The 27654-nt window shown below is 40.6% G+C and overlaps 1 protein-coding gene across 7 annotated transcripts in view; it reads left to right on the forward strand.

Annotated features, from left to right (window-relative positions):
• Positions 1–2781: 2781 nt before the first annotated feature.
• MSANTD2 (Myb/SANT DNA binding domain containing 2) overlaps positions 2782–27654 on the forward strand; it is a 29595-nt gene continuing 4722 nt past the window's right edge. Inside the window, exons 1-5 of one of the 7 annotated variants that reach the window (XM_028501235.2) lie at positions 17683–17739; positions 17820–17893; positions 21653–21742; positions 25647–25746; positions 27468–27528. In XM_028501235.2, the coding sequence (XP_028357036.1) occupies positions 25671–25746; positions 27468–27528 (137 nt within the window). In that variant the 5' untranslated portion in view covers positions 17683–17739; positions 17820–17893; positions 21653–21742; positions 25647–25670. Of the gene's footprint in view, positions 3592–17305; positions 17740–17819; positions 17894–21652; positions 23106–25490; positions 25747–27467; positions 27529–27654 lie in introns of those variants that run through there. The other 6 variants (XM_024131269.3, XM_007117925.4, XM_007117926.4 and 3 more) reach the window with 6 other exon arrangements.

The following is a 27654-nucleotide window of genomic DNA, read 5'->3' on the forward strand; positions in this document are numbered from 1 at the left end:
ATTAATGTGAAGTGCTAAGTTGTGTGAATGGGTATTAGATGGAGGACTTCTGTCCAACAGATTAGGGAAGGCTTCATAGAAAAGCTGGGAAAACAAACACTTGACTCAGATTGTGCAGGAAACGGATAAGGGGTGATACGGGTAAAGGGAGTAGCGTATATTTTACAGGTGGAAGATTTGTACTGTTGTGTACTCTTTTGCCCATTATTTTATTTTTGAGACGTTTCATATATTAACTCTCAAATAAGATTTTATCTACTTATGACTACCATTTGGATCCACAATAAAAGGTGTAGCATATTACTTCAATCATAGTAGCCATTCCATAAGTCCTGATTAAACCATGAAGTCTTGAACAAGTATATCGCACAACTTCTTGAACCCGGGAGCGGCCACAGGAAGCCAACAGGATGATCACATGATCCTGGTGGACTATATAGCAGTGCCTCTACACTATGGAACACATATTAATAGCTTTTACATTATTGGCTTCGTTTTAACTTCAGGGTGTTAACGGAAAGTTTATTATTTTATTTTAAAAATAGATTTATTTATTTATTTTTGGCTGCGTTGGGTCTTCGTTGCTGCGGGGGCTTTCTCTAGTTGCGGCGAGCGGGGGCTACTCTTCGTTGCGGTGCACGGGCTTCTCATTGCGGTGGCTTCTCTTGTCGCGGAGCAGGGGCTCTAGGCGCGCGGGCCTCAGTAGTTGTGGCACGCGGGCTCAGTAGTTGTGGCTCACGGGCTCTGGAGTGCAGGCTCAGTAGTTGTGGCCCACGGGCTTAGTTGCTCGGCGGCATGTGGTATCTTCCCGGACCAGGGCTCGAACCCTTGTCCCCTGCACTGGCAGGAGGATTCTCAACCACTGCGCCACCAGGGAAGCCCAGAAATTTTATTTTTGATACAAGATTTTCTCATTGGATAGACTGATGGGTGTGGGAATAAAGGGGGGGTATATAGAAATAATGTCTAGAAACAGAAGTTTGTGGGAAGGGAGACTTCTCAGTCAACCCACTTCATCTAGGAAGGCTTCCTGAATGAGTCAGAGTTGATTTGAGAATCATCCAGAATTAACAGTAGAAGGAGGAAGGATTTTTTTTTTTCAGGCTTGTGGTAAAATGAGAGCGGGAGAAGCAATGATTTTAAAACTCTTTGGTGTTTCTGATTTCATTATGATTCTAGGCATGTCACTCCCTTTCATACACCTTGACATTAAAAAACTTACTGTTGGGCTGAATGATAGTGAATTTTGCTTTGATAGGTGTTTGAGCTGCCACTAGCGTCCTTAAGAGAACTGGAAATGAGAACACTGAAAACCAGAAGTGGAGAGAAAGCGACAAAGGGAAGATTCTATTAACGAGAGTACAGGCAAAGTGAGATGACAGCTAATGCTCATACGTTTATGTGAAGCAGGCACCATTCTAAGGGTTTTATCTGTATTAACTCATTTATTCTCATGACAATACTGTGAGGTCATCCTCATTTTATAGATGAAGAAACCAAGGCCCTGAGAGGCTAGGCACTATACATAAGTTGGCTGAGGTTGCAGAATTGGAATTTGAAGCCAGATATTCTGACTCTAGAATTCATACACTTAACTGAGGTGCTAGACTATATCTTTTATTTATTTATTTATTTTTGGAAGGATGTGAAATATTTATTTTTTGTTTTTAATTTTTATTGGAGTATAGTTGATTTACACTGCTGTTAGTTTTAGGTGTACAGCAAAGTGAATCAGTTATACATATATCTTTTTCTTAGAAAAAGAAGAAGAGATAGCATAAATGTTGGAATTCCTTTATGTTTCTTCATATTGCTAACATAAACTACAGTGACATTTTAATATGACATACGGAGACAATTATCTCCTCTATTTCAACCCTATTGCTTATTCCTTTGGCTTTCCAATGACAACCATGTCATTCTCTGGAGTGATTCTGAGTTTAAAATGTAGCTGACCTCAGCTCTATTTTTTTTTAAAAAAAACCTAAAATATATTTGTTATTTAAAAAAACATTGCATAGCTTATTCATATTTGAACAAAAAAATCAGCTGGGGCCTTCAGGTTAAAGATCCAAGATAAACAATTAGATTTTTGGCTTTGAAGAATATTGAAATACCTTACAGCGATGTATTGGACCTGGGGTGTTAATGTTCATTAAACTGCAGCATGTTATGGAGGGTTCAGGCGCGATTACCACTAATTACCAGTCACAAGAGCTGTCATAATTGCCAGTCTTCTTTTTAGCCTCCTTACACTTGACAGCATGAAACACTGTGGGAAAAACATGCAACTTCCAAATTAGGGCGGATGGAGAATGGTATTGTAAAGTAACTTTTCTGCTGAGTTCGCGAGTTCCTACCTATTTAAGTTGTAGACAAACGGTGCAAGCGCAATAAAGACATCTAACTATTCTACAAATCGTCACACCCACCCAGATGAACTAGAAAATAGATCAGAACTGGAATCAGAGTTGCTCTTCAAATAATGCGCTTGGGTTTCTTGAAAAGCTATGCCGCAGGAACTCTAACCCTGGTCCCCAAATGCTTTTTAAAGTCTTCCCCAGAAACCCTCCCCCTGCAGCCTCGGCGCCTTCCTAGCTGTGCCCAGCGCAGGGCTCCCCAGCCTCCGCCCTGGACGTCAGCCTCTGCACCCCGAGGCCCGTTCCGAGTGGGGAGCGGCAGAGCGGAGGGAGAGAGGCGAGCGAGCGAGCGAAATGGTCAAGTCCTCCTTAACTCTGGGCCCCCTCGCGGGCCTCACCCCTCCTCCCAGGGGCTGAGATTGGAGAGGAAGTGGGAAGGCTTCAATCGGTTCCTCACACCAGCGCCCTCATGCCCCCACCCTACTCTTCGGCTCGGGGCTTCGGCGCGCCTCACCGCCGCCCCTCGCCCCGGGAGAGGAGCGGGCGGCGCGGCCGGGCTCGCGGTGAGAGGCCTGGGGCGGCAGGCGGCCTCCGCGGGGCCGCTAGGGCCCGCAGCCGTCCGCCCGCTGGAGAGCCAGGCCCGAGGGCAGCCCCGGAGTCCGCGGCGGCCGGATGCGCGGGCGCGTCACTTCCGGGCGGTGCAGCGGCGGCCGCTTGGAAGATGGCTGCGCCCTGTGGCTCGGAGCTGCCCGCCAACTCGCCGCTAAAAATCCCGAAGATGGAGGTGCTCTCCCCGGCTTCTCCTGGTGGCCTGAGCGACGGAAATCCATCGCTGTCCGACCCTTCCACGCCTCGGGGTGCCTCCCCGCTCGGGCCGGGCAGTGCGGCGGGCTCGGGGGCAGCGGCGTCCGGGGGTCTCGGGCTGGGGCTGGGGGGCCGCAGCGCCGCCTCGTCCTCGGTCTCCTTCTCCCCTGGTGGCGGCGGTGGCGGGGCTGCGGCAGCCGCCGCCGCCGCCTGCCGGGGCATGTCGTGGACGCCGGCCGAGACGAACGCGCTCATCGCAGTGTGGGGCAACGAGCGGCTGGTGGAGGCGCGGTACCAGCAGCTGGAGGGAGCCGGCACGGTGTTCGGCAGCAAGGCTCCCGGGCCAGCCATGTACGAGCGCGTGTCCCGGGCCCTGGCCGAGCTGGGCTACGAGCGGACCCCGTCCCAGTGCCGGGAGCGCATCAAGGTAACCGGCCGCCCGGCCTGGGGCAGCGAACCAGAGGCAGAGAGAAGGCGGGGAAGCGGGCCTCGGGGGCGGGGGCCGGTCTGAGCGCAGGGCTCCCCTCCGGGGCCCGGTGGGCGATTCGCATCTCCTCCGCCTTTTTCTTCTCTCCCTGGGAAGGGGGCTTTTTTCCAGATGGCCGCCAGCCCGTAGGTTTCCTGAGTTTGAAGTTGGGCGTGCCTGCCGCCGCCCCTCTTTCTTGCCAATTGAGGATGTGCTTGCGCTCTGAAGTTGGTAGTTTCTCATTGTGCGGCGGGCGCCGGTCCCCGTGCTAACCGCGCCTCTCGCCCCCACCGCCGGGGCCCCTCGCTTTGTTCCAGGCCGGGGGCTCCTAGGCAGAGGCTTACCGGCCGGGGCGGGATGGAGCAAGGGTAGAAGAGCGGGGCCGCTGAGCCCCCAGTTTAGGAATTTTCAAGTGAGTGGCAGGGGCAGAGCCGTACTAAAGGCGCCTTCGGACGATGGCCTTTGTGTCAGTCGTCTTGCTTCCGACTTGAGCTTGCTTCTAACTCGAAGGGCGACCAAGTCTTGAGATGCTTTGGAGAATTGGAAAGGCTCGGTTGTAGCCAGATAGTGTATTGCTTTCGTGGAGTTAGGAGCACACAGTTAGCCTGGCTGGTAGATGGTCTGGAATTTGGAGTGTGATGCCTGCAGAGTTAGGTTGGTTTGAGGCCCTGCTATGTTTCTGACTAAACTCCTTCTTGAAAGCCCGTTTTCCCTGCTTTAGCTGTTGTGCCGGCTGCGGTGACAAGTAAAGTTCTCACTGTGCATCTGGCCATCCTTGTGTACCTGAATGTTTAAATACAGAGGCTTAATTTGGGCTAGAAATTTCACCTCCAGCCGGTTATCGTTTTGCTCTTCCTACTGACTTTTAATCTAGGAGTTCAGATTTGTAGTCTTGGCAGATAACGGAGTTGTTTTTGAGGTAAGCTGGTTCCCTCTTCACAGTGTCTGCTAAAAGATTCTGGTAGGATTCTTTCTCCCAGTTTTCACGGAACTCCTTCTTGTTCAGAGTTATAGTATCTGTGTGCTTCTTTTCTGGCAGGGATGACACTTTTTTGGGGAGTCCTTGGGGGTAGAAACCCAGGAAGAACTGTCATACTCACACTAGAGAAGGAGATTGCTCCAAAGTTCCAGAGATCTTGGCTCAAGTAGTGTTCATCTGAGGACATTGTTGCTTAGAAAATTTGGTCCAGAAACCAAGATATTTCAAACCTATTAACTATTGTTCAGGGAATTTGACAACCATTTCTCAATTACAAAATTAAATTGGTTTACCTGATAACATGTACCTCTGGGTTCCGTCCCCCTCCCCCCCCCCGCCTTTTTTGAACAAGGATGTCATTAAAGTGATAGTTTATAGGTAGGATTAAAGTAGTAGCTAATAGTAGCCACTGTTCTATGAACCTCATTTGTTGTTCTGTTCAAGGTTAAATTTGGGGGAGAGTTTTTGCATTGTACTGTTTAGCATCTATCCATGAACGTTTCTTGAGTTTAGAAGTGCACTTTAGGTATTTGTAATTGTTTTAGCTTTATTGATTGTTGTCCATAGAAATTTCCCAATCAAAAGGAAAAAGTGTCTTATCCAAAACTCACTGCTTATAAATCTCACTGATTATAAAATTGTTTCTCAAATAACCAGAAAATCTTTAGTTGGGTTGCCATCTTTGTCCAGTTATGAGAAACATAACCTAAAGCAGGGAAAGGAGATTGTCTCTGAAGAATTTTAAAAAGAGGATCGTCTTATCTGTCTCCAAACAGATAAGATCAAATTGATCTCAAGCTCTTAGACTATTTTGAGACTATATAGATGATGGCGATGGGTTCTCTGATCCACAGCAGCAGTTGGCAAGGAGGGTAGATAACTGTTTTTTGTTTTCTTTTTTAAGTGCTCTACTCCTAAAGTCTGATTTCAACCAAGGAACCAGACTTCTTCATTAGCAATGTAGGTCTTTCCTGCCGGAATTATAAGCTCCGTAAGGACAAGTTCTGGTCTCTCTTATTCACAAAAGTGTTTCCAGTGCCTAGCACATAGTAGGCACTGGATACATATTTGTTAAGTTCACCAAATAAAGTCTAGAAGGAGAATTTTGGAAAGTATAGAAATCTAGAGCAGTGTTACTCAAACTTTAACCCCAAAACATAGACTTCAAAACCCAATTTGAAAAAACTGCATTAAAAACTAAGCTCTATAAAGCAATTATACTCCAATAAAGATGTTAAAAAAACAAACAAAAAAACGAACCTCTGTCCCTCTAGGAGGCTTAATATGAATGTAATCTTAAGCATAGAAGGACACATAGTCACTGAAATCATAGCTTTACACAATTATGAGGTGGATGTCCAAGTACTCCAGATTACATTTATGAAAATAAAAACACAACCTTAGAAAATTCTCAGAGAATCCAAACCCCTGAAACAAATCTTTCGATCCTAGTTTCAGAAATGCCAATTTAGAACAAGTAATTCAGAAAATGTCTTTCACTTTATCGTGTTAATGAGAACTGCATAAAGAAATTAAGTAATCCTTTTTGCTTTAGAATTTGCAAAATAGAAACAAAGTAGTGCAGTAAGATATGGACCTGGAAAAACATCTTGTATAGGCTAACGTAGCTCACTTAAGTGTGAATTCATGTCAGAGGCTCCCAGGGAGGAACACCATGTGCGTCAATTACATTTCTGGTCAAATGTATTTAAATAGCTATCAAAATTCAATTATGAAGACCCAGTAAATAATTTCTTCTAAATTTGAAAGGAAGCATGATACATAGTAACTTCAGATTTTCCCTGAAACTTTCCCTTAATCATAGTTTCAATATATTGATGTAGCAGCCTTCACCTCATATGAAGGCAACAGCAAGCTGAGTCCTATCCCAGCCTCTTCGCGGACCACCTTCCTGAGTAACCTTAAAGCACATCACTTCCCTTCTCTGGACTGTGCCTCAGTCCTCTTATCTATACAGTGAAAGTATTAAAGTTTTAAATATTGAAATTGAATTAGTGACTCTTGGATTTTGCTACCAAAGTACTATTTTTAAATACTCTCCAAGCGAATATGTATATTTCTAAGCACACAGAATTTTAACTTAAAGTCAGATATAAGCATTTTTTTATTGCTGCAAAGACTCATTTTGAAGTCTGACATGTCCTGTTATTGGTATTTGTTCAGCCATTTGGATAAAATGGATGTGTTTGAGACTGGCTTGCTACACATGTTATTGTTGGTTCTGAAGTTTTGTTGCTTTTTGTTTGTTTGCTAGAAGAAAATAAGTCTGCTAGCAATTTCAGCCTAATTTTGGAGTCAGATAAACAAATAGGTGGTTTTCTGTTCTTTTCTGTAGACCTTGTCTTCATATCTCCATTCGCCAAATACTTGAGTGTTTACTGTCTGCTAGGTGTTAGGACAAAGAAAAGAACTGTAATGTACAGTCTGAGAGCTTACAGTGCAGTTGACGTCTGTAAACACACATCCAAAGTTAAAAAGCTGTACAAGACAACACAGGGGATAGTATGCAGTGCAGTACTTGATTGAGTATTGAATGACAAAAGCAGTCAATAAGTGTGATAACTGCAAAGGAGGGAGAGATCTCAGCACAGTCCATACTGTAGTAGTTGAAAGACCTATCTAGACTTGGAATTCATGAAAGCATTCACTTCTGAGCCAGATGCTGTATTCACACTTCAGTCAGCTAATCTGATGCACTGCAAAACCCATTCTCAAGTCCCATATTTTTGGGTGTTCTCCACAAATTTGCCTCTTGAGGGTTGGCTTTATGTCTTTGAAACAGATGTGTACTTTTACCTCTCCCTCAAGATGAAATGCAAGGTGATTGTATGACCTGAAAAACTTGTCTTTGCTGGATCAATGCTGGTTGCTCATCAGGTAGATTTAAAAGTGGTAGGGAGTCTTCTGCCTAGCAAACAAGATGATTAATCTTTTAGGGACTTTGCTTAGATCTGTTCATCATAATTCATCATAATCTTTGGAACAAATATTGTACTTTAGCAGACAAATCACAGTATAGTATATGTGGTCTTCATTTTAGCTATCAAGACTTGTCATTATTTGTCTGTGAGAACCAATAGGGCAAGGATAACTTGGAGCCCAAAGATACCATTGTCCCTGTTTAAGCATTTTAAGACTCTATGTATCTCTGAGGACTCTTCTCTGGTGTTTGCAGACAAGACTTTCCTTCTGCATAATCGTTGAAAGATTTTCCAGAAATATGGTATACCACTCAAAGAGTTCGTAAGATTTAATGAGATTTGTCTCCTTCCAGTTCTGTTGTTCTAAAGCCATTGCCACCCGAAAGCTTGTGTGTTCCAGTGTTTTTGTCTGCTTGTGAATCTGACAAAGGCTTGATATGTATCCTAAAAGAATAGACCATCCTAGACTCCTAGCCATACGTTTATATTTAGGCTTTCAGTTTTGGAGGTAAAGGATCTAGTAAGCACATGTTAAAACTGTGCATGAACAACAGGCAGGCATCTGAGTTTATTTTGTGGCGTTTTGGGAAGTCTACTGAAGAGTGGAGTGAAATATTCTGGATCCTTCATTAAGAGGATATATAAAAGGAAAAAAAAATTAGAAAATCCATAGTACAAAACAGTGTAGTTCAGTAAAACTTTCTGTAATGATGGGAATGTTCTGTATTTGCTGCAGTTCGGTGTGATAGCCACCAGCCACATGTGGCTGTTGAGCTTTTGGAATGTGGCTAGTGTGCTTGAGGAACTGAATTTTTAATTATATTTCATTTTAATTAATTAAATTTTAAATTATAAGTAACTACATGTGGCTGCTAGTGGCTACCATATTGAACAATGTAGGTAAAAAGTTATTATTCAGAATATTAAAGAAGTCTTTATTTTATGAAAGGATTCACTTGGCCACACACTCAACCCTCCAAAAGGAGCTCAAAGTTTCTTCTTCTTGTCCTCCCTGTCTCTTTACTCCTGAGTAGGAGGAACCTCGATAGAAGTCAAGAGATATGGTCCACCATCATAGGAAGAGGAACTTTTCCTGTAAGGAATAAAGTATTATAACCTCAGTTGGCTGGGGCAAACCATGTCATATTCTTGGTTCTCTAGGACAGTGCTGTCCAGTAGAACCTTCTGTGGTGATTTGAGTGTTCCATAGCTACACTCTCCAGCAGCCACTGTGTGGTAGCCACTGGCCACAGGTGGTGATGGAACACTTGAAATGTGACTGTGAAACCAAATTTTTAATCTCAATTTTAATTAATTTAAATTTAAATAGCCGTATGTGGCTAGCTAGTGGCAATTATATTGGCCAGAACAGCTTTGGAATAATGGTGTTCAAACTTTTTTGCTTATGTACTCCCCAAAGAGTTTTGAAATCCGTGCACTCTTGAACATTTTAAAGCTGACATTAAAATTTTTTCATCATATGTTTGAAAGTTTATGGGAAATTAACAGGATATAGGACATAGTAAATCTAGTATAAGATGAGTAAGATGAGAATTGGCTGTAAAATTTATTGAATAATGTACTCTGAATCTGAAAGATTCATCCCAATTCTTATCTATAGGTTTTATCAAATGTACCTTGAAAATGTTGATGATCAGACAGTATTCCACTTACATTTAAAATAAACAATATCACTAACCTATATTCCTTTGGTTATTCTAAATTCAGCAGCCAAGCTTCATGCCTAAAAAATACATGCAAGACTGAGATTGACAGGAATCCCTAACGTTTAAGGTGCCTTGATCAGTCATTAAAAAAGGCATATAGGTACCACAGTTAAAGACCACTGCTTTAGAACTTTGAGCATCTTTTTGATATCCTTCTTGGCAGATGTAGAGGGCCTGGGCCCTTGAATTCCACTGCCCATAGGAAACAGGAGAGAGGTGTGGAGCTTAACTCTTGGCTGAAGTCCAAGCACCTGGGGGAGGATTTGGAAATCTTACCCATTCCCTATCATCAGACTCATCTGACAGATTCATCACAGGGTTTCTTTAAATACTAAGGTCTGAAATAAGGACTTCATTTCTTTTTTTATTATTCACCAGCAGATACTTGAGTGCCTCCTGTGGGAGGCCCTGGGAATACAGCAGTGTACCATTTACTGCCAAGGCGTCCGCCTTCCAGGGCAGGAGTTAGGCTGCTAAAGCGCCAGTACTGTGACCACGGCCCAGGTGTTGCGTGGACATTAGGTTCATGGTGCTGCAGGCACACACAGGAAGGGCATGTCAATTTAGGCTTTCAGGAAGTGGATCGCGAAGGTAAGGGGGGACTAAATTGGGCAGAAGGGAATAGAGATGGATCAGTAGTTGGGGTAAAAGCCCAGAGGCAGCATGGCCTAGAATGGTGCAAACTGCAGATACAGTAAAATCTATTTTGTCCAAGAATCCAAAGTTGGAAGCATCCAAATAATGCAGTTCCAAAAATTTTAAGTGATCAGCTTCTTTCAGTTGAAGAACAGTTTGCCATAGCTCATGAAGGTGTGCTGTAGACACCATGAATGACTGTTTGGTGGTGTCATCAAGGACCTTGTCAAAGGGTGGAGCCGATAGTTTTGGGGTAACCGCGGACATACCAATTCTAGAAATTTATATGTTTTGATAAATAACTTTTTTATAGTTTGAATTGCAGTTATGCAAATATCCATTATCTATCTCATTCCTTAATTTATATACTAGAGAGAAAAAGCAAAGCAATGCATCTTTTTGAGCATACAACAAGAAGAAATATATTTTATCCTGTGGCCTAGTACTCACATAACATACATATATGTGCATAAATATATACATGTATATGTATAACTGAAACAAATTTCACAAAATAATAATGCTTATATAGCATTTACTATGTGTCATCCACTGTTCTTTGTGCTTTACAAATACTAACTTATTTAACCCACATAATGACACTATACTTAATTGTGCAGTACACTCTGGTATGTTCCACCCTATTTGAACGCAGATCTTCTAGCCCCAGAGCCTCTTGAGTAATGTAAATCTGCAGCACGTGCCTGCACCTGGCAGGGCCTCTTTCTCCAGCCCCTCCCCACACCCTCTTCCTCCTCCCCGCCAGTGCTTTTCAGCATTGCCTCCCCTGGCACCCCAGCCCCTCTGGTACGTCATCTTTCCTCTACCCCAGCCGCACTCTCAGTGTCTCCAGAAGGTCCCTCACCTAAAACAGGTGCAAAGAAGACCTGGGAGGATGGGGGCGACCGCACCCACTGGTATTGGGCAGCGGGCTTACTCCTTGGGGACTGGCAGCTCTGAGTCACGCTGGTCCCCACGTGGGGCACGCCCCGGAGGCGGCAGGATGGAGGAGCTGGAGGAACTGGGGGAGGGGAGACAGGTTAAAAACTCACATCCGGGGGCCAGCGGCTCCCCCTCCCCCGCTCCCACACAGAGTGACAGGATCCCCCGTCACTCTGTTTGCCCCTCCCCCAACCTTCACACTCAGTCGTTTGGGGGAGAGACCTGCCCCGACCTCCCATGGGTGCCTCTCACTTACCCAGCACATTGAGTTCTAAAGTCTTGCTGCTGTGACCTCGAACAGTGCCTTGACTGTCTTGCAAGTTCACAGAACAGAGGTAGGGTCCGGAGTCTTTCTCCTGGAGGCCCTGCAGCCGCAGTGACACATTCCGGGAGGGCATGGGGTAGACCAGAGATGCTCCAGGTTTGCTTGATGTGACCCCACTGATGTGCGCCAACACCTGGTGGGCGGGCGTAACACCTCCCCATTATTACTTGTCTGCTTTGTGCCCAGGGCTCAGCTAGTCCCCCTCCCCCAAACTGGGGGTCTTCAAATGCCCCTCACCTGCACCACCCCCTCTAACCTCTACCAGCTCTCCATTCACCCCTGTGTCTCTAGCTACCGTCTCACCGCCCCGGGTGCTCTGCACCAGAACAGGTCCTGTTCCCCTGGGCGCTGTCTCTTCATCTCCCACTTGGGGTGTTTAGAAAGGTGCCCACAACTCATTAAAATTGACTGCCCAACGTACTAATGGGCCAGAACCTGCAGTTAGATAAAAGAGGAATGGAAGAGAATGAGGTGAGATCAAGTTGAGAGATCATTGTGCTACTTTAGACTTAAGGTATCAAAACTCCAGAAACATCATTAATTTGGAACAGGTCATGTCCCAGATATTCTGGTGAAATATTTATACTGTGTAGTTCTAGATAGCTGGAGCCTAGGGTTTGAGGGAAAGGGTGAAAGGAGGTGGGAAGCAGTAAGAAATGAGACGGGAGACATAAACACGAGGTCAGATGATGGGCTAAGGAGTTTGGACTTTATCCTAAATTATCAAAGAATTTTCAGCTAGGGAGTGACATGGTTCATCTTAGGTTCCAGAACTGGCTGTAAGGCGGAAAATGAATTGGAAAGGGTGAGACTGGAAGCACAGAGACCATTTAGAGGCTCCTTGCAGTGAGCTAGACAGGAGGTGAAATAAAGCAGTGGCAGTGAAAATGGAGAGAATAGAACAGATTTCAGATATACCAAAATTAGTGGAGCTGTTTTGGAGAATCTGAAAATTCTAATTTATCGAATTTATTAGATCTTAACCTGGCACACAGCTCACTATGTGCTTCTCTACCAACTTACCCAGAGGATTCTTAGTGATTCTTAGGATTCTTACTGTGATTCTCAGAGATCATCACAGTACCTCACAGCCTAAGTTTTAAGAGTTGGTTCTTTTTTTTTTTAGCCTTGCCGCATGGCATGCAGGATCTTAGTTCCCCGACCAGGGATCAAACCTGTGCCCCCTGCAGTGGAAGCGTGGAGTCCTAACCACTGGACCGCCAGGGAAGTCTTATAGTTGGTTCTAGAACTCAATGAGATCCAACTAAAACACTGTTTTAGGGCAGTCCTGTCTGTGTTACATCCAGGCTGTATACAGACTCTCTTGGTTCAGATCTAAAATTTCAAATGTTAACTGTCATGCAGGCACTCTGAAGTCTGCTCATATCACTAGGATGAGGTAGAATAGCAGTCCCCCGTCCCCTACCCTTTGGATGGTTGTATCTGTGTAATGTTTACAAAATGTTAAAAAAAAAAAAAATGGGAGAAAAAACTTCTTGAGTTTCAAAACCAAAGACCAGTACCATAAAAAGTTCTAGAGTTTAGACAATTGTTAGGATTGCCCATTGATTATTAGGTAGTCTTTAGTTTTATTTCTGTTGTGGGGATTATGCAATGTGTTCTTCTGCCTGCTGTTTACCATTGCAAAAACTCCCTTCAGTGTTCAAAATGAATGCTTAATGACTCTGTATCTCGTGTGCTGCATATGTTACAAATTATCTGGGGTTTGTAATCTATGTGGCGTCTCCCCCCTATTGTTCTGAATAATTGAAAAATGTCTTCATATTGGAATAAGGCATGTATTTAAATCTGTATAATTCTTACCTATTCGTAGTTGAGAGAGTCCTTGAGAGCCAATGGAAATACTTTTTTTTCTTGGCACCAATCAAGTGAGTGTTACCTTGTCACATAGTGGGTGGGATGTGGTGTTATTTCTTAGTAAAATACAGACCTGTGTTTATTCTCAGACATCTTAGGAATAACAGCCATCATCTTATTTTTATGTGTGTGTTCTTGGCTGTATTCATAAGTTACATTTTTTGAGCTACCAAATGATACTTCATTCAATATAAAGTGATACAATAGAATGGAAGTTATTTACCTAGATATGTTTTCTAGTTGCATTTTCTCAGCCTGTGTAAGATGACTTTGTTGTAATAGCCTGAATTTTTGAAACTCACAATGTTGTTTCTCTACTATCTACCTTCAGATTACTTCATTTATCCAAAAAGTCAATTATGTTTGTACTTGATATTAATAAAACCAGAATAAAGTTCATATCTACCAAAACCTGCTTTTATCATTATTATTTAAAATTTACAAATACTTTTCTCTAAATGGATAGAGCTGGTTTATGATTTAGAAAGAAGAGTGTGATAGGTCAAAAAGTACCTTGACCTTATATTTGACCTCTCAACTGCCACATACAGTCTTAAGGAGTTTTCATTTATTCATTCATTTAGCGAAAATCTATTGAGCCACTTCTGGGTGCCAGGTACTGGGAATACTTCAATGAATAAAACTGAAAAAAAAAAACCCACCTGTCTTCAAAGAGCTTATATTCTGGTAAAAAACAGTATATTTTAAATATGTTAATTCAAAACAACACAATTAGAAAATCGCTCAAATATGATATTCCTTTATATCAGCCTCATTGACCTTAGAAAGTTTGAGCTCTCTACCTTTCATTATGCATAAGAAATAGAAATTCATTTGCCTTGGCTTTATTAAGAATGATTTACATGATTTCATATTACGCCTTCTTATTGTGATATGTTCAGTTGTCACTTTTACCCCTCTAAGCAGCAAAGTGCCATTTATTTGGTATTCGTGCAGTCATTAGATAATAAGCACGTCTGTGCTGGTCCTGAAGGTACAGTTTTCAGCAGAAATAGGTAATGTTCCTTCTCTTTTGTACAAATTAGGAAACATGGTTAATAGTTGGACTTGAGAAATCAGAGTTGTGCCAATTTTAGAACAATATAAAACATTTTTAATATAAATTACGTAAACCACATTACAAAATTAAGAGAAGAAAGGAAGGGAAGTATTTTACCTTCTCCACTGTAGCATAACTACATATCTGTGAAATGTTATTTTTCAACAAGTGGTGAATCTGATTTTAATTCCAGTAAAATTTCCATGCACTAAAAATGAGAGGTCTACATGCTTTTTGTTTTGTTGAACTCCACGAAAATATAAAGGTCATTCCTACTTCTTGTTTGATTCATGCCTGCCACCTGCTTCTTGCAAACAGGTTGCCCAGTGAGTGAGGCCAGTCCTCAGTCTGGATGGGTAGTTAGGATTCCTTTTTTCTCCCTTGTTTATATATCAGTGTGTTAGTCACCATGTTCTTGCTAAGACTATAAACCTTTGAAAATGGTTAAATGATTGGCTTTTAACTGTAAAAGAATAAATATGAGTGAAAAGTTGAAGCTGTGATGACAAAGCCAGGTGTTTATGAAACTTGAATAATGTGTGGCAAAAACATGTTTGTATAACAATGTTACTTAACATGTAACAAACCTAAATCTAAGTATAAACTCCTTTTACTTATAGATTTCACATGTTATGAAACAAAAACAACTTTATAAAATATTTTAAGTACTAATAAAACTAAAAAAAAAGAAAAATCAAGTGAGCATTCTTTTAATATTGGATGGTGTAGTTTAGCTGAAACTTGCTTTTCCAAACAAGGTTCTGATACTGACTGCTACAGTAAGGTTCTTTTGAGTTTGTTATTCTTACCATGTGCTTAGTGATAAAACTTCGCTGCTACTTTTTCTGTACTTGAACTGACCTTTACATAAGGCACCTTGGTCTCCAAATGGTGTGACTATCATTTTTGTAATAATAACAAATAGTTAACATTTACTGAGTACAAGCTATTAAGCAAACACTGTTTTAAATGCTCTGCTTGAATTTTTTCATTTAACACAACAAATCTATGATGGAGGTACTGTTATTAGCTCCACTTTACAGATGGAGAAATTGAGGCAGGGAGAGATTAATTTGTCTAATGTCACAAAGCTAGCAGGTGGTGAAGCCAGACTAAGGAGTCTGACTCCATGCTCTTAACCACTTGATTATACTGTCACCTTGTGAATTATCAGCCCACCTTTATTAAGATTTGACAGTTGAACTAATATTTTGGCAACAATGAAATCATAAAGTCATAAATGCCAAAAATACCAACATCACATAGCAACACCCAGATGGACATCACTGTGCTCATACATGTTTGTCATAGAAATGAAAACACAAATTTAAAAAATTCTTGCAGATAATTCATGGTGTCCTAAGATTGTAAACACAGTGAGAAACATTGATTTGGAAGTCCCAAGGAAGAATTTTTAAAAAGTGTTGAAACATAAGACTTTTATTGTAGAAGGCTCATTCAGTCATTCATTCAAGCCTTTATATACGTGATGGTATTTATTGGACTACCAACTGCTCTTAAAGGAAGTAAGTTTGACATTATAGAAGGAGAAACATTTACAAAGTAGAATTACTTTTTGACAGTAAAAGTGGGTAAGGATGTGGCTTACCAAAGGAGTCCACGGAGTGTCCATTATTTTATGCCTGCCATTGTTCACCTGATGTGTAAATGATTTGGATACTCTTCTTAGAGGTGATGAGGATGAGACGGACTGTCTTGTAATGTATAATATAGATATACAAAGAAGGGAATATGCATATGAAGAAAGCTAAAAATAGAATCAGAAAATGAGAAATCAGAGTACAGGGAGTATAGCAGTAACCCAGGTAAATATGGTTACTTCAGCTAAATAGTAAAGCGAGCTATGAACTTCCCGGCAACCATGGCAAAAAGGTAAATACAGTGACTTTCTGTACTTTTCAGTGTCTGCAGGAGAGAAGCATACCAGGTCCTAGTTTTGAAAGCTAAGATGAATTTGCATTAAGGACACTCTGATAGTGACCTTCGATAAGCTCTTACCTTTCTCTTAGTTCTCTTTTCTTTTAAATAGCGATGCATCATGTATCTGTGATATGTAATACACTTCCCGGACCCCTCCTCCAGGAATGAGACGCTGGTGCATCTCCACCAGCTGCCTGGAGCACTGATTGCTGATGGCTGCTGGTTGGATTCCTCCCAGGAATTTCCCGATGCCCAAGGTTAGGCTCCCTCTCCAGTGGCATCCTGGACCCAGCGATTGGTCAGTGCTGAAATACAAAGGTACAGCCTCCTTGCCTCAATTCAGGGCAACTCTGAAGGGTCATCCAGGTTGCATACTTCACTTTAGGATTAACCGAGGCCTCTGCTGCAGCTGTGAGTTACTTCAACTCCTCTCTCTGCCCCTCCCTGCTCCTCATTTGCTCACAAGTGCTGTTCTGAAGAGCCCTCCGCTGTAAGCCTCCTGCACGGTCTCCTCAGCGTCTGTTTCCTGGGACCCTCTCTTTTAGCATTATTGTAAAAATTAGAAATAATAAGTGTAAACTGCTTACCCCAAATCTCAGCACATGGTAGGCACTGAGAAAGTGGTAGTTATGGTTTACTTTCATTGCATGGGACATTGAGCCACCTGTGGAAATGTTTTGATTTTTGTAGAAGGTACAGACATTTTTTCATATGGTGATTGCTTTTAGCAATCCTCATAAAGGTAAGAGTAAAATATAAAAATGCTACCAAATGAGCCATAAAAAGTGTTATGATTACCTGAATTTCTTTCTGACAACTTCCTAATAAGTTCAGGTTGCCCAAGGACAGGTGCATAAACTTAAAACAGACTTATTTTCAGATTTTTCATAGAAAGTTTATATGTCAGGATATGAAGATGTATTCTTTTCATGCATTTATGACCTATAGTTTATACCATGTAAATGCAAAAAATTTTTTTTAAAACCCCTTTGAAGTAATTTAATATTTACCAGGTTTGAACAGTCGACTGAATCTTGACTTAATGCTTGTACCCAGATATCTTGATGGAGAATTTCTAATAACCTTACTTTTTAGATGATTTTATCTTAGATGTCCAAATTACTTTTTTTCACAACCAAATACATAAAACTTACTAATGGGAAAAAAATCTGTATTGTAAGTTATCTTTGCATCATAGATGGTAGTTTCTAGTAACAAAATAACTACAAAACAGAGAATCACATGGTCACCCCATGAAAGGAATCAAGTGACCTATTTCAGGGGTGAGCCTGCTCTGCATAAACATTGGTCTCATGAGTATAAGAAGGTACCTTTGTGTTTGGGAAGCCGTACAATGTTGTAATGATAAAGGTCTGTGAGGATTTTTGGAATGTGTGTGCATGTGTGCACGTGTAGTGCCTAAACCTTTAGACACTGCTGATTACAGAACAGTCAGTGCGTGATGCGGGGTGTTTGTATGGCAGGACTTTAAAGATGAATGGTCCTCACTGCTATCCTAGGTATGTTTTAGGTAACTCTCTTGAGTGTGTTTTCTAGTTCTCACATACTAATAAAACTTACCATTTTAATATCATCCAAATACTACTTCTAGGTGGTGCCGTGGGATGGGAAGTACTGAGAAAAGATTCAACAGAGATGCTAATGTAGCAACGTCAGAGGTAATACAGGAGGTCAGATGAAAATAACCTCTAATCCAAGTCAGTGCTTTACCAAACAACTGATTTCTTTTCCCTTTTAGGTGGGAAGTTCTAGATACATAGTGTTGTCTGACTATGTTTGATGACTGACTACCTGCTGCTTTTGTCTGAAATAGTTAAGTAGTTCAGTAAACCCTAATATTTTTACCTGTCTTGTTCTAAATGGAGACGCCCTTGAAGATGTCTAGAAGGGTACTTGTATCCCAAAGAAGCCCTTAAACATGACCATACATACTAGGTATAACTTATCTAGTATTGCTGCCAATATGAGATTTTGTATGAGTATCTGTATGATTTACATACAGAGTAGAGTTAAAAGCTTTATGGCCATATGAGTATAGTTCCTTGAGCAACGAAAGGTATTTGGTTCTGACAATTAGTATTGTCCTCCTTGAGGACTTTTTTCTTCATACTCTGAATGGATTAAGACCCTCCGCTCCTAGCATGGAGGAAGCTAGAAAGCTTAGGAGTTGATACTCACTGAGAACAAAACTTCCTGAATGATTTGTTCTATGCAAGTATTTCTCCCTCATGAAGACATACTGACCAGTTATAGACACAAAAGTGAGTCGTTGATAGGCAGATTCGGGATGAAGTGCAGCTGATAGAATTCAATCCTGGACGGTTCCCCACAAAGGCTAAGGCTCCAGAGAGGCAGGAGCTCTTGGTTTCTGGTGGTCACTCTTCTGTCTGACCCTGTTAAAATCCAGGAAGCAACTGAATCTTTTTTCCTTTTCTATCTTTGACAGAACTACCGTCAAAGAATATTATATTCTTGAATATTTTATTTATTTAATTTGTAAGGCATAAGAAATAATAAAATTTGGACAGGGTTACAGAGCTCCATTTGGCAGATAATCCCGCCCCCCCTCAAAGAAAGTGTAACATGGTAGATATTAAAAATAGCCTTGCCCTCTGCTGTTAGTCCTCCTTTGTTACAAAGAAATTAATTTGCTTTGCTATTTATAGCTGTATCTGTTTTATACTCTTTAGGGCTCCTGCTTTTTTCAAAAGGTTTTAGGAGTCCTACCTACCTTGGATTTATTGATTTTTAAAAATATAATCCATTGTTGTGGTTAACCAATGAGTTTCCTGATTTTCTTTGCTAAAAAAATTATGATCTTCTTGGTAGCGATTTACTACTTTAAAATTACCTCAATTCATTTAATAAATATATATTGAACAATCCTTATGTGATAGGCACTATACTGGGCTCCAGGAAACGGCGAACTAGGCAGACATAACCCCTACCTCATGGAATTTACAATCTAGTGGAATAGCTTTCTTAGGATACAGTAACATTTTGTGAGTGGCATTTGGTAATTTTTCTATGCAAATCCCTTTTGAAGGAAAACTCACTTGTCTTGGGGCCTCGGCTCCTCATTTGTTAATTAGACCTAGATTATCTCTAAAGTTCTTTTCCATTCAAAACTTCTGTAATGTTTTGGAGGTTGGAACCTGTTTTGCTATCAAAGCGTTGGGCAGCTCCACCCACTCTCTGTCAATCAGTGTATTACAGAAAGTTTTACAAAAGAGGCACTTGGCAAGGATGGTGACACAGATAGGTAATGAATAGTATTAAGTGCTTCAGGAAAGTCAAATGAGTTAAGGACAAAGTTTGAGGACCATTGTTCTTAGTAATTAAGAAGGCATTGCTGACCATGACAGTTTCAGTGGAATAATGGATCAGATTTTGATCCCACTGAGTTAAGGATTGAATTAGTGTAGACATTGCCTATTCCTTTGAGTCTCTTTAGTCTTCAGGCAGTGTTAAAATGGGGAAATGTTAAGGCTTAGCCATTATCCACTAAGGAAGGTAGTCAAGACTTACTTTCCTATACTTGTTTCTAGGTGTGTGCATTTCCCTAAGTTGTTACCTTAGGTAATTTATCTAGCATCTCTATTGATAAGTTAATCAGATAGTGAATGATCAAGTACTATGTGATACAACTGGAACAGGTGATCAACATGTTATGAATCATTTATTATTGTTTAATTGCCACTTCAGAAAAAACATTTCTTCCCCAGCAGGTAGGAAAAAAGCGCTATATTTTTGTGAAGAGTAAGTTGATATCCTGTATGCTTTTACTGATAGAAATTGTTTCTTTCAAGAAATGGGAATTTTGCTAATTTACCTCTTAAAGGAAATATTAATGCTTCTTTATCTAAATGAGCAGGATACTGAGGAAACTGGAGAAGTTATTCTTGAACTGGCCCCAGTCTCCAAACTCTCTTGTAAAACCTATGACACAGACTAAGTCTACCTCATTTTAGGGTTTCTGACTAATACCTATTATATTTTTTTATGGAAGAAACAACCACATGGCATAGAGCAGAGTTTCTTAACTGAAGGTTCTTGTATGAGCTCTTCAGAGAGTCCATGTTCCCCTTGACATTGTGTGGAACAGTTTTGTATGTGTGTTCTTCTGGGGAGGGAATCCAGGACTCAAAAAAGTTAAGAACCTCTGCTCTGGAGTGGAAAAGGAAAAAGGAAATCTTAAGAATAAAAAGGTTTCTCACTTGCCAGAACTTCTGTAGCACTAAGAACCGGGGAGTGTGAAACAAGTGCTCTGTTTTTGGTTTTGGTTTTCTTCTGTTGGGATTTTTGGTTGGTTGGTTTTAAAGGATTAGGTGATTGGCAAGTCAGTTTGCCAAATTTTAATGTACAGAAAACCTAAGAAAGCAGGTAGTAAACCTTCTACTGGCCCCAGATGGATTTTACCCTGAGTGACTTCATCATTAGTTACAGGCCTGTGTCAAAAATATATATAGTAATTTATACTGTGTCCTTAATATTCCTCTTACTGTGCAGAAATGTTTTTACAGTTGTCTGCCATTTCAGGTTTTTTTTTTTCCCCTGCCTTTGTGCTCACAGAAAATAAAACTAATTTAAGAAATTTTGAGTCTTTCTTAGAGATATTGAAATAAACTCAATATTGTTCTGTTGCCTCAGTTAACTAAGAGCAACTAATTGCAACACAGTAAAGCAGTAGCTTTAGTTTAAAGGAAGAGATCTATTTAGATCTATTTCACAAAGGCTTCTTTTGCTTTGCAGTACACATCTGCTTAGGCTGAGGTACTGTTCTTAACACTTTTATAAACAGTCACTGGAGATTTGCTCCCAGTATAATTTCCCCTATCTCTTGTGGAATATAATATGTGATTTTTAAGATTTTGTTTGCAAATAAGTGTATTATTTATTTAATCATTTGGGTTAAAGAATTTTAAATTTATCTATTTAGTTGGCAGAGGGTTAAGATAAACTATAATATGTAAGCCATTTCTAGTATGGCCAGTTTGACAACTACATTTGAAAATCTGTTTCACTGCTTGTTTTTTCTTATAACACTGTTTCCTGCTGTTATAACTAAGCTGTCCTCCCTGCAGTATGACTATTTTCATCTGACATCTTAGACTGATCATGCCAGTGTTTTCTAAACAACACGTTTATATGGCAGTTATGCCTTATTTCTGTTCCTCCCTGTTATATACCCTGTTCCATCGATAGACAGTTCTGTTAGAACAGTGGTTTTGTCATGGTGATGATTTTATGATTGTATGAAATGGGGCAAATTTTGAGAAAATGATTGAGCCAGTAGCAGAATTGGTTGGCATATGCTCATATGATTTATTTAGCTTGCTTCCTACTTTGCCATACCAGGGAAGAATTCCATTCTTCCCACTTCTTGAAAGTCGAAGGAGGGATTGGAGGACACTGAAACAAAAGAAACCTTATTTTTACCCCCAAAGTAGCTTATATAATGTCAGGAAGGCCTTTGGTGAAACCACTGACCCTACTTAAAGATCTTATTTTCCAAGCCTTTCATTATTTTATTTGCCCTTTTCTGAACTCTACAATTTCCCTCTCTTGTAGCTGGTTCGATGCCCAGAACTGAATGCTGTGCTCCAGCTGTGGCCTCACCGGTGCTGAATAGAGAGGAAGAGCCACCTTCATAGCTTACATGTGATTCCTCTGCTTATACAACCCAATACTGGATTTACTTACTTTGGCAAGATAGCTGCATTGTGCACTGTATTTAATGTTACGTGTACTGTAACCCTGGGTCTTTCTCTGCATTGCTGCCGTTAAACCCCCAATCCTGCCAATCTAAAACTCCTGCCTTTGTTTACCTGCCCCATCCCCTACCTCCAGACTCCCCTTACATTCATCCACAATGAATGTCATCTTTATTCTCTCATTTTCTTTCACTGTAATCTTAAACTTTGGCAAAACTTTCCCTCTGTCTATAAATTGTCAGTTGTCAGCCATCTGATTTTTCTCCCTGCTTTGGTAATGGGACGTCTTTCACGTCTTTCCTGTGGTACTTTTCCTTTCCTAGTCATTGAACACTTGGCACGGTGGATTTACCAAGCATTCACTTGGCATTTCTTCCACATCAAATACCTTTGGACTTCTCTGATCTGACCACCTGGTCAGGTTGTTTCCTGTACTTTAGTTCTTCTGTTCAGATTTTTTTGACTTCTCCTGACCTCTATCCTTATAACTTTACTCAGGATATAGTATTATCTCATAGCTCTTGTCCCAGGGAGGAGACAGTAATACTGATTTACCATGGACATTCCTAACAATAAGGAAAGTGTTCTTCACTGTGACTAGAATAGTCTTTAATAATTTTAAGCAAATTCTTTCCCCTCTGAGATCTTAATTTTTAAAAAAAAATGCTAGAGCTAAGTGACTATAAATTTCTAAGATGAGTGAGGTAAAGGAAGAAGGAAGAGAAACAAGGTTTTTGTGTTGAACAGGAAATGGTTCTCCAAGGAAACTGAATTGAGGTTCTTGTTGGGTTTGGTACAGCTGTCCAAAATGGGAGACAAGACTTCGTTTTTCCTAGATTCCAGAGCATTATCTTAATCTAAGATTTACAGTAGGTGTTAAGTTGGTTTATTTAGGACTGTTGACAGAGACACACAATCACTTAATTATATGCTTTGGTTAATCATGTAGAGTGTAGAAAGTGTAACCTTTTCTGATTTATTATGGATGATAAGAATTGGAAGGTCTCCATATGTCCTTTTTATCCATTTCCAAAGTCCCTCTCGTTTACCTAAATCCCAGTGTTTCTTATAGTAGCAGTCAAGCTGATGTTTAAGTTCTTGCTTTTTTTTCTTAGTTGATATGTGCTATTTAAACAGCCTCTCCTTGGATCTTTGGTCTTTACTGAATCCAGAAGATACGTCTTTTGTATATTTGTGTCTTGAGAGAGTTAAAATCAATTTGGAAATCTTTCAATACATCAGATACCTATCATATGGATTTAGGAGTTACCAGACATTTTGCATTCAGACCCCTAATAGATATTTTACATATCAGCATATTGCACTATTAAAGTGTATTTCAAAAGTACACTACAGAGTAAGAGGTGGCAAGATCTGTTAGGCTTTTTTGATGAAATATATCATCTGACTATTCTTCCATATCTAGAACCCTTAGATATTTCTAGTTTCCTTATTCATAATTACACAAGCCAAGTGAAATTTTAAGCTCGATTCGGTGGTTTCAAAGAAAGTAAATCTTTTCTGTGGTTTCCCACCATATTTAGTGTCAAAGATTGGTGGCTTTGCTTATGCCTAGGTCACGTCCTAAGTGTGGCCCCTTCCTTCAAAGGAATGTTAGTTTTATTCCCTGACTTCTGAAATAACCCTCCGTGACAGATCCAGTTGGGCTCTTTTGTGTGCTGAATGCCTTTCTCTAGGCGGCCAGTAAGTAGTGAGCAGTGAGTGGCATGGTTTCCATCTCCATTTATGGCCTTGGAAGGGTGACAGGGACATGGCTGGGACTCTCCATTTACGGTCCTTGGAGGAGCTGAGAAGAGTGGCTGGGGTGCTCTTGGAGGGCAGAAAGTAGACATTGTGAGATAAAAATAAATAGGAGATGTTTGCAGTTCAAATTCCAGTCCCTGGGGGGAGGGCAGAGGGCTCCGGGAAGGGGAGTGTGTAGGAAGTCAGATGAGATCTGCTGCAGGCATTTGTCTCCTTCCATTGGAAGGGTTGCTCATCACACGTTTCCCAGGTTCATTTCTGATTTGTTCCAGAAAGTTGTGTGTTACGTACTTGTGACTCTCCTTTACAAAGAGAGAGGAGGAACACTAATTAAAGTGTGGCAGAAACCTAACTTCTTTAAGGCATCATTTGAGGCACCAGAAGAAATCTCCAGAAAGGGAGAATGAGGCAGGGGATAGGCTGGCTGGTTTTAGGACGGGGTGACTCTAGTCACTCCTCTGCTTGTGTCAGAGGGAGATCATCATCCGTGTCTTACGTTTATTATTCCTTTTGCCCATCTGGATTTCTGGCCTCAAGGGACAGATCTGCAAAGTATTTGACAGAGTGTCTTCCTGTAGTTCATCAACTGCGATTTAAAGGTACTGAACTTCCGAGGAGGCCCGATAAAGATTATTCAGAGTTGTTTTTGTTTGGCCAGAATAGAGGACATATTGGCTTATGGAGAGTCATCTCACATTCAGGAGAAATTTATAGTCTGGCTAATGTGTGTAAAGTAAGCCTGAGGTGAACTTGTTTGGCACAGCTGAGTTAGAAAGTATTTGGAGCCACCAGAGAAAAGGGGTCTTGTCTGTCACGAAAATCCTCAGAGTAAAACCCAGTGAAGTAGAGAGGAGAGCGGAAGGAACAAAAGGGGGCAGCGATGGGGCAGAGGACGAGTGTAACTAAACTAGGTTTGGAACTAAGGCACAAGGACTGGGACTAAGTCCTTGATTCATCTTTTGAAATGTCGTGTAAGATAGCATAAGATGTACCATGAAACTAAGGAAATCATCAGAAATATGCGTTAGAAGACCCCGAAGCAAGTTGAAGGGTTGTGCAAGATAATAAAACTCTCCAGGTTTTATCTGTGGGTTTGCATAATGATACTTGCTGTGTGCCACGAAAAAGAAGTGAAATAACACCCTTCCACCTCACTTCCCCCGCAAAAGGAAATTATTGGCTTCATTTGTTGGTGTGTTTGGCTGGCAGTTTGAGTTGGTAGAATAGACTAGTATCATCACTGGCTAATTTTTAGATGTAGATATTAGTGTATTGTTTCTTGATAATTGATGTTTGAGACTGGGAATCTGTAGCATTATTGATTTGATCTCTTTTAAATTTTAGCAACTTCCCCAAAGACAGAGTGAGTTAGTAAAGATTATGGACTATGTAAGTAACAAGTTTTACCAGCTGATTTGTTTAGGCAATTGTTTTTACCCTGTATTCCTTCTTAATCAATGGTAAGGAAGGTTATATTCTTTGCTTTGGGAAATTCTTCTTTCTGTCCTCCCTCCCCTCACTTTTTCCAAATCCTGGGCACAAATAGCAGCTCTTTCTTTTCTGTGGCAGGTGTGCATCCTATTGGCTGGCTGGTATTTCTTGTTTTCCTTTTTTTTTTTTTTCTTACTCTTTTAAAATGGGGGTGGGGGTGTACAAATACGTGTATGGGACACATGCAATAATGTTGTAATGTTTCTTGTTGTTTAATGGATAATTAATTGCAAAGTAATTGTTTGAATTATAACATGTTTGAGTAAATGCTAAATTAGTATTTTTTTCTAATATAATCATGAATTTAAAATCTAGCATTCCTGTAACAATGTGTCTGTGTTTGTCTGTCTGTGTCTGTCTAATAGTAATTAATATCTGTGGTCCGTACCTGGAAGAGGAAGTACAGCTTTAAAGGAATAACAAAAGACTTTGTGTCTTAGACCCTTCGCAGGTGTTACAGTCGGGTGAAAGAACATGGTGTTGGGAAAAGAAAGAGCAGTTACACATTTGAACAGTTGGAACAGGTGTTTGGTCAGGGAGGATGGGATGCTCAGCCCTGCCAGCCTGTACTTATTAACAGTAGTGGCTTGTACCAGGAGCTGGAGTCAGATGGCAGCACTATGGAGGAGTATTCACAGGAGGACTGGGGAAACCACAGTCAGGATCTCCACGGCTATCCAACAGATCAGGAATTGGGTAAGAGAGCCAGTATCTATGTTACTTGTGTGTGTGTGCACGCGCATGCACGTGCACGTGCATATACATATCTTTGTATGTGCACAGGTACTTCATATCTGTAATATCTTCTTATACCATTTCCACTGACAGCACAAGGCATATAGCCAGTCTATTTGGGGCAACTTGGGCATCCTTAAACTACCAGCCTAGTGCTTAGTGACTTGGGTTCCACAAAATTCCTAAAGACACAGAAGAATTCCTAATTCTGAGCTGCACGAGGAAGCTCAGTGACAGGCTATGCAATTAAAAATATCCTGCACCTCTTAGTTCTAAGGTGACTGCTAAGAGTGTTGACTCTTGGCTCGACTGGTATAGATATAACTGTCTTTTCCTTCCTCTATCCCAAATACTTTTTTTTTTCCTGTTTGTGATTTGCAAAATTCCCTTTCCAGGCTTCAGTCTGAACAATCAATGAAGGGAAGCCTTGGTTTGAAAGGAGCTGATATTTGAACATTATCAGGGATCATACTCCTTCAAACTCTGTAAAGGATCCCATCCCAACAGTAGTTGGAATGATTTATTCCCAGTCTTCACATTAAAAATGGAAAACAAAACTCCTGGCCATCAAATCTAAACTTGTGTGGACTAATTAAGAGGGTATATGTAGTTGTTTTTCTTTTTTCTTTTCCGTAAATGCTCCAATTTTAGTTTTCATAATTTGCAAGTACTAATCAAGTTCCTGCTGCAACCTTTGTACATTCATAGCAAGTTGTGTAATGAGTGCTCACTTATAAGTAAGTGTTCTCACTCTCCAGTGAAATACTCAGGTAGCCCCCAAGGAAGGATAAGTAGGATTGGTACTATAAATGTGCCTCCCTAGCTTTAGACAAAAGCCAATGGGCACGATTTTACAGAACTCCTGATGATAGAGAAATGCTTAATTCGAAAGAAAAAGGATTAAATGTTAATATTTCTTGTGAATGCTGTCTAAAAAACATCTCTCAAATATCAGAAGAGAGAGGGAGCAAAGAGGTTATAAAGCTGTAAGACTAACACAATGTAAGAGAGAAAATTGATGACTAGAAGAATTTCTTGTGAATGCTGTCTAAAAAACATCTCTCAAATATCAGAAGAGAGAGGGAGCAAAGAAAGAGGTTATAAAGCTGTAAGACTAACACAATGTAAGAGAGAAAATTGATGACTAGAAGAATAAAAAGGGCAGATGCTAAGTGATCACTACCTCTTAATTTCAAAACAGTACTAAGGTCTAAATTACTTTGTCATCCTCTAACTCTGGTTTTGCTGGAGAGAGTTAAGTCACCTAAACCTTTGGGAAAAAAATAACATGCATAGTATATATTGATCCTGATATTAGGGGAATAATTGCTTTCTAAAACCTACACAGAAAGTCTAAGTAGAACAGAATTATTTTCATTCTCGTTCCTTTAAAAATCATGTTTGCCATGCAATTAAGCTTTAAGCTCCTAGCTAGAAATCCACTGGTGACCTTGAAGAATTTTTTACTTGTAGAGCTGGTTTCTGATCTTGCATATAAATGTATGCATCTCATTATGTAAGAGTTATATTTATAAATCTGGCATTGGACAGTGTTTGACACTAGAATTAAGTTCTCGCATTGGAAAGTATGGAACAAACAGTAGACATATAGCTACTTAGCTACATAAATGTATGCCACCACTTAGGAAAGTATAACTTCTTTCAAAACCTCTGTTTTTCAGATGAAATACCTGTCACAAAGAGAACATTAAAAATAAAACAAGAGTCTTCTGAAGAAGCACAGTAAGTAGATGTTCCACCTTTCTACAAAGTATATTTACCTAAGTTTAATGACAAAAGTCTTGCTGTAATGAAGCATGCTGTGAGAGTTACAGCCATGCCACTGAGAGAGCATGTCTAGTTGTTCTT

The sequence above is a fragment of the Physeter macrocephalus genome, chromosome 16 (assembly GCF_002837175.3).
Source record: "Physeter macrocephalus isolate SW-GA chromosome 16, ASM283717v5, whole genome shotgun sequence".
NCBI classification, from domain to species: Eukaryota; Metazoa; Chordata; class Mammalia; order Artiodactyla; family Physeteridae; genus Physeter; species Physeter macrocephalus.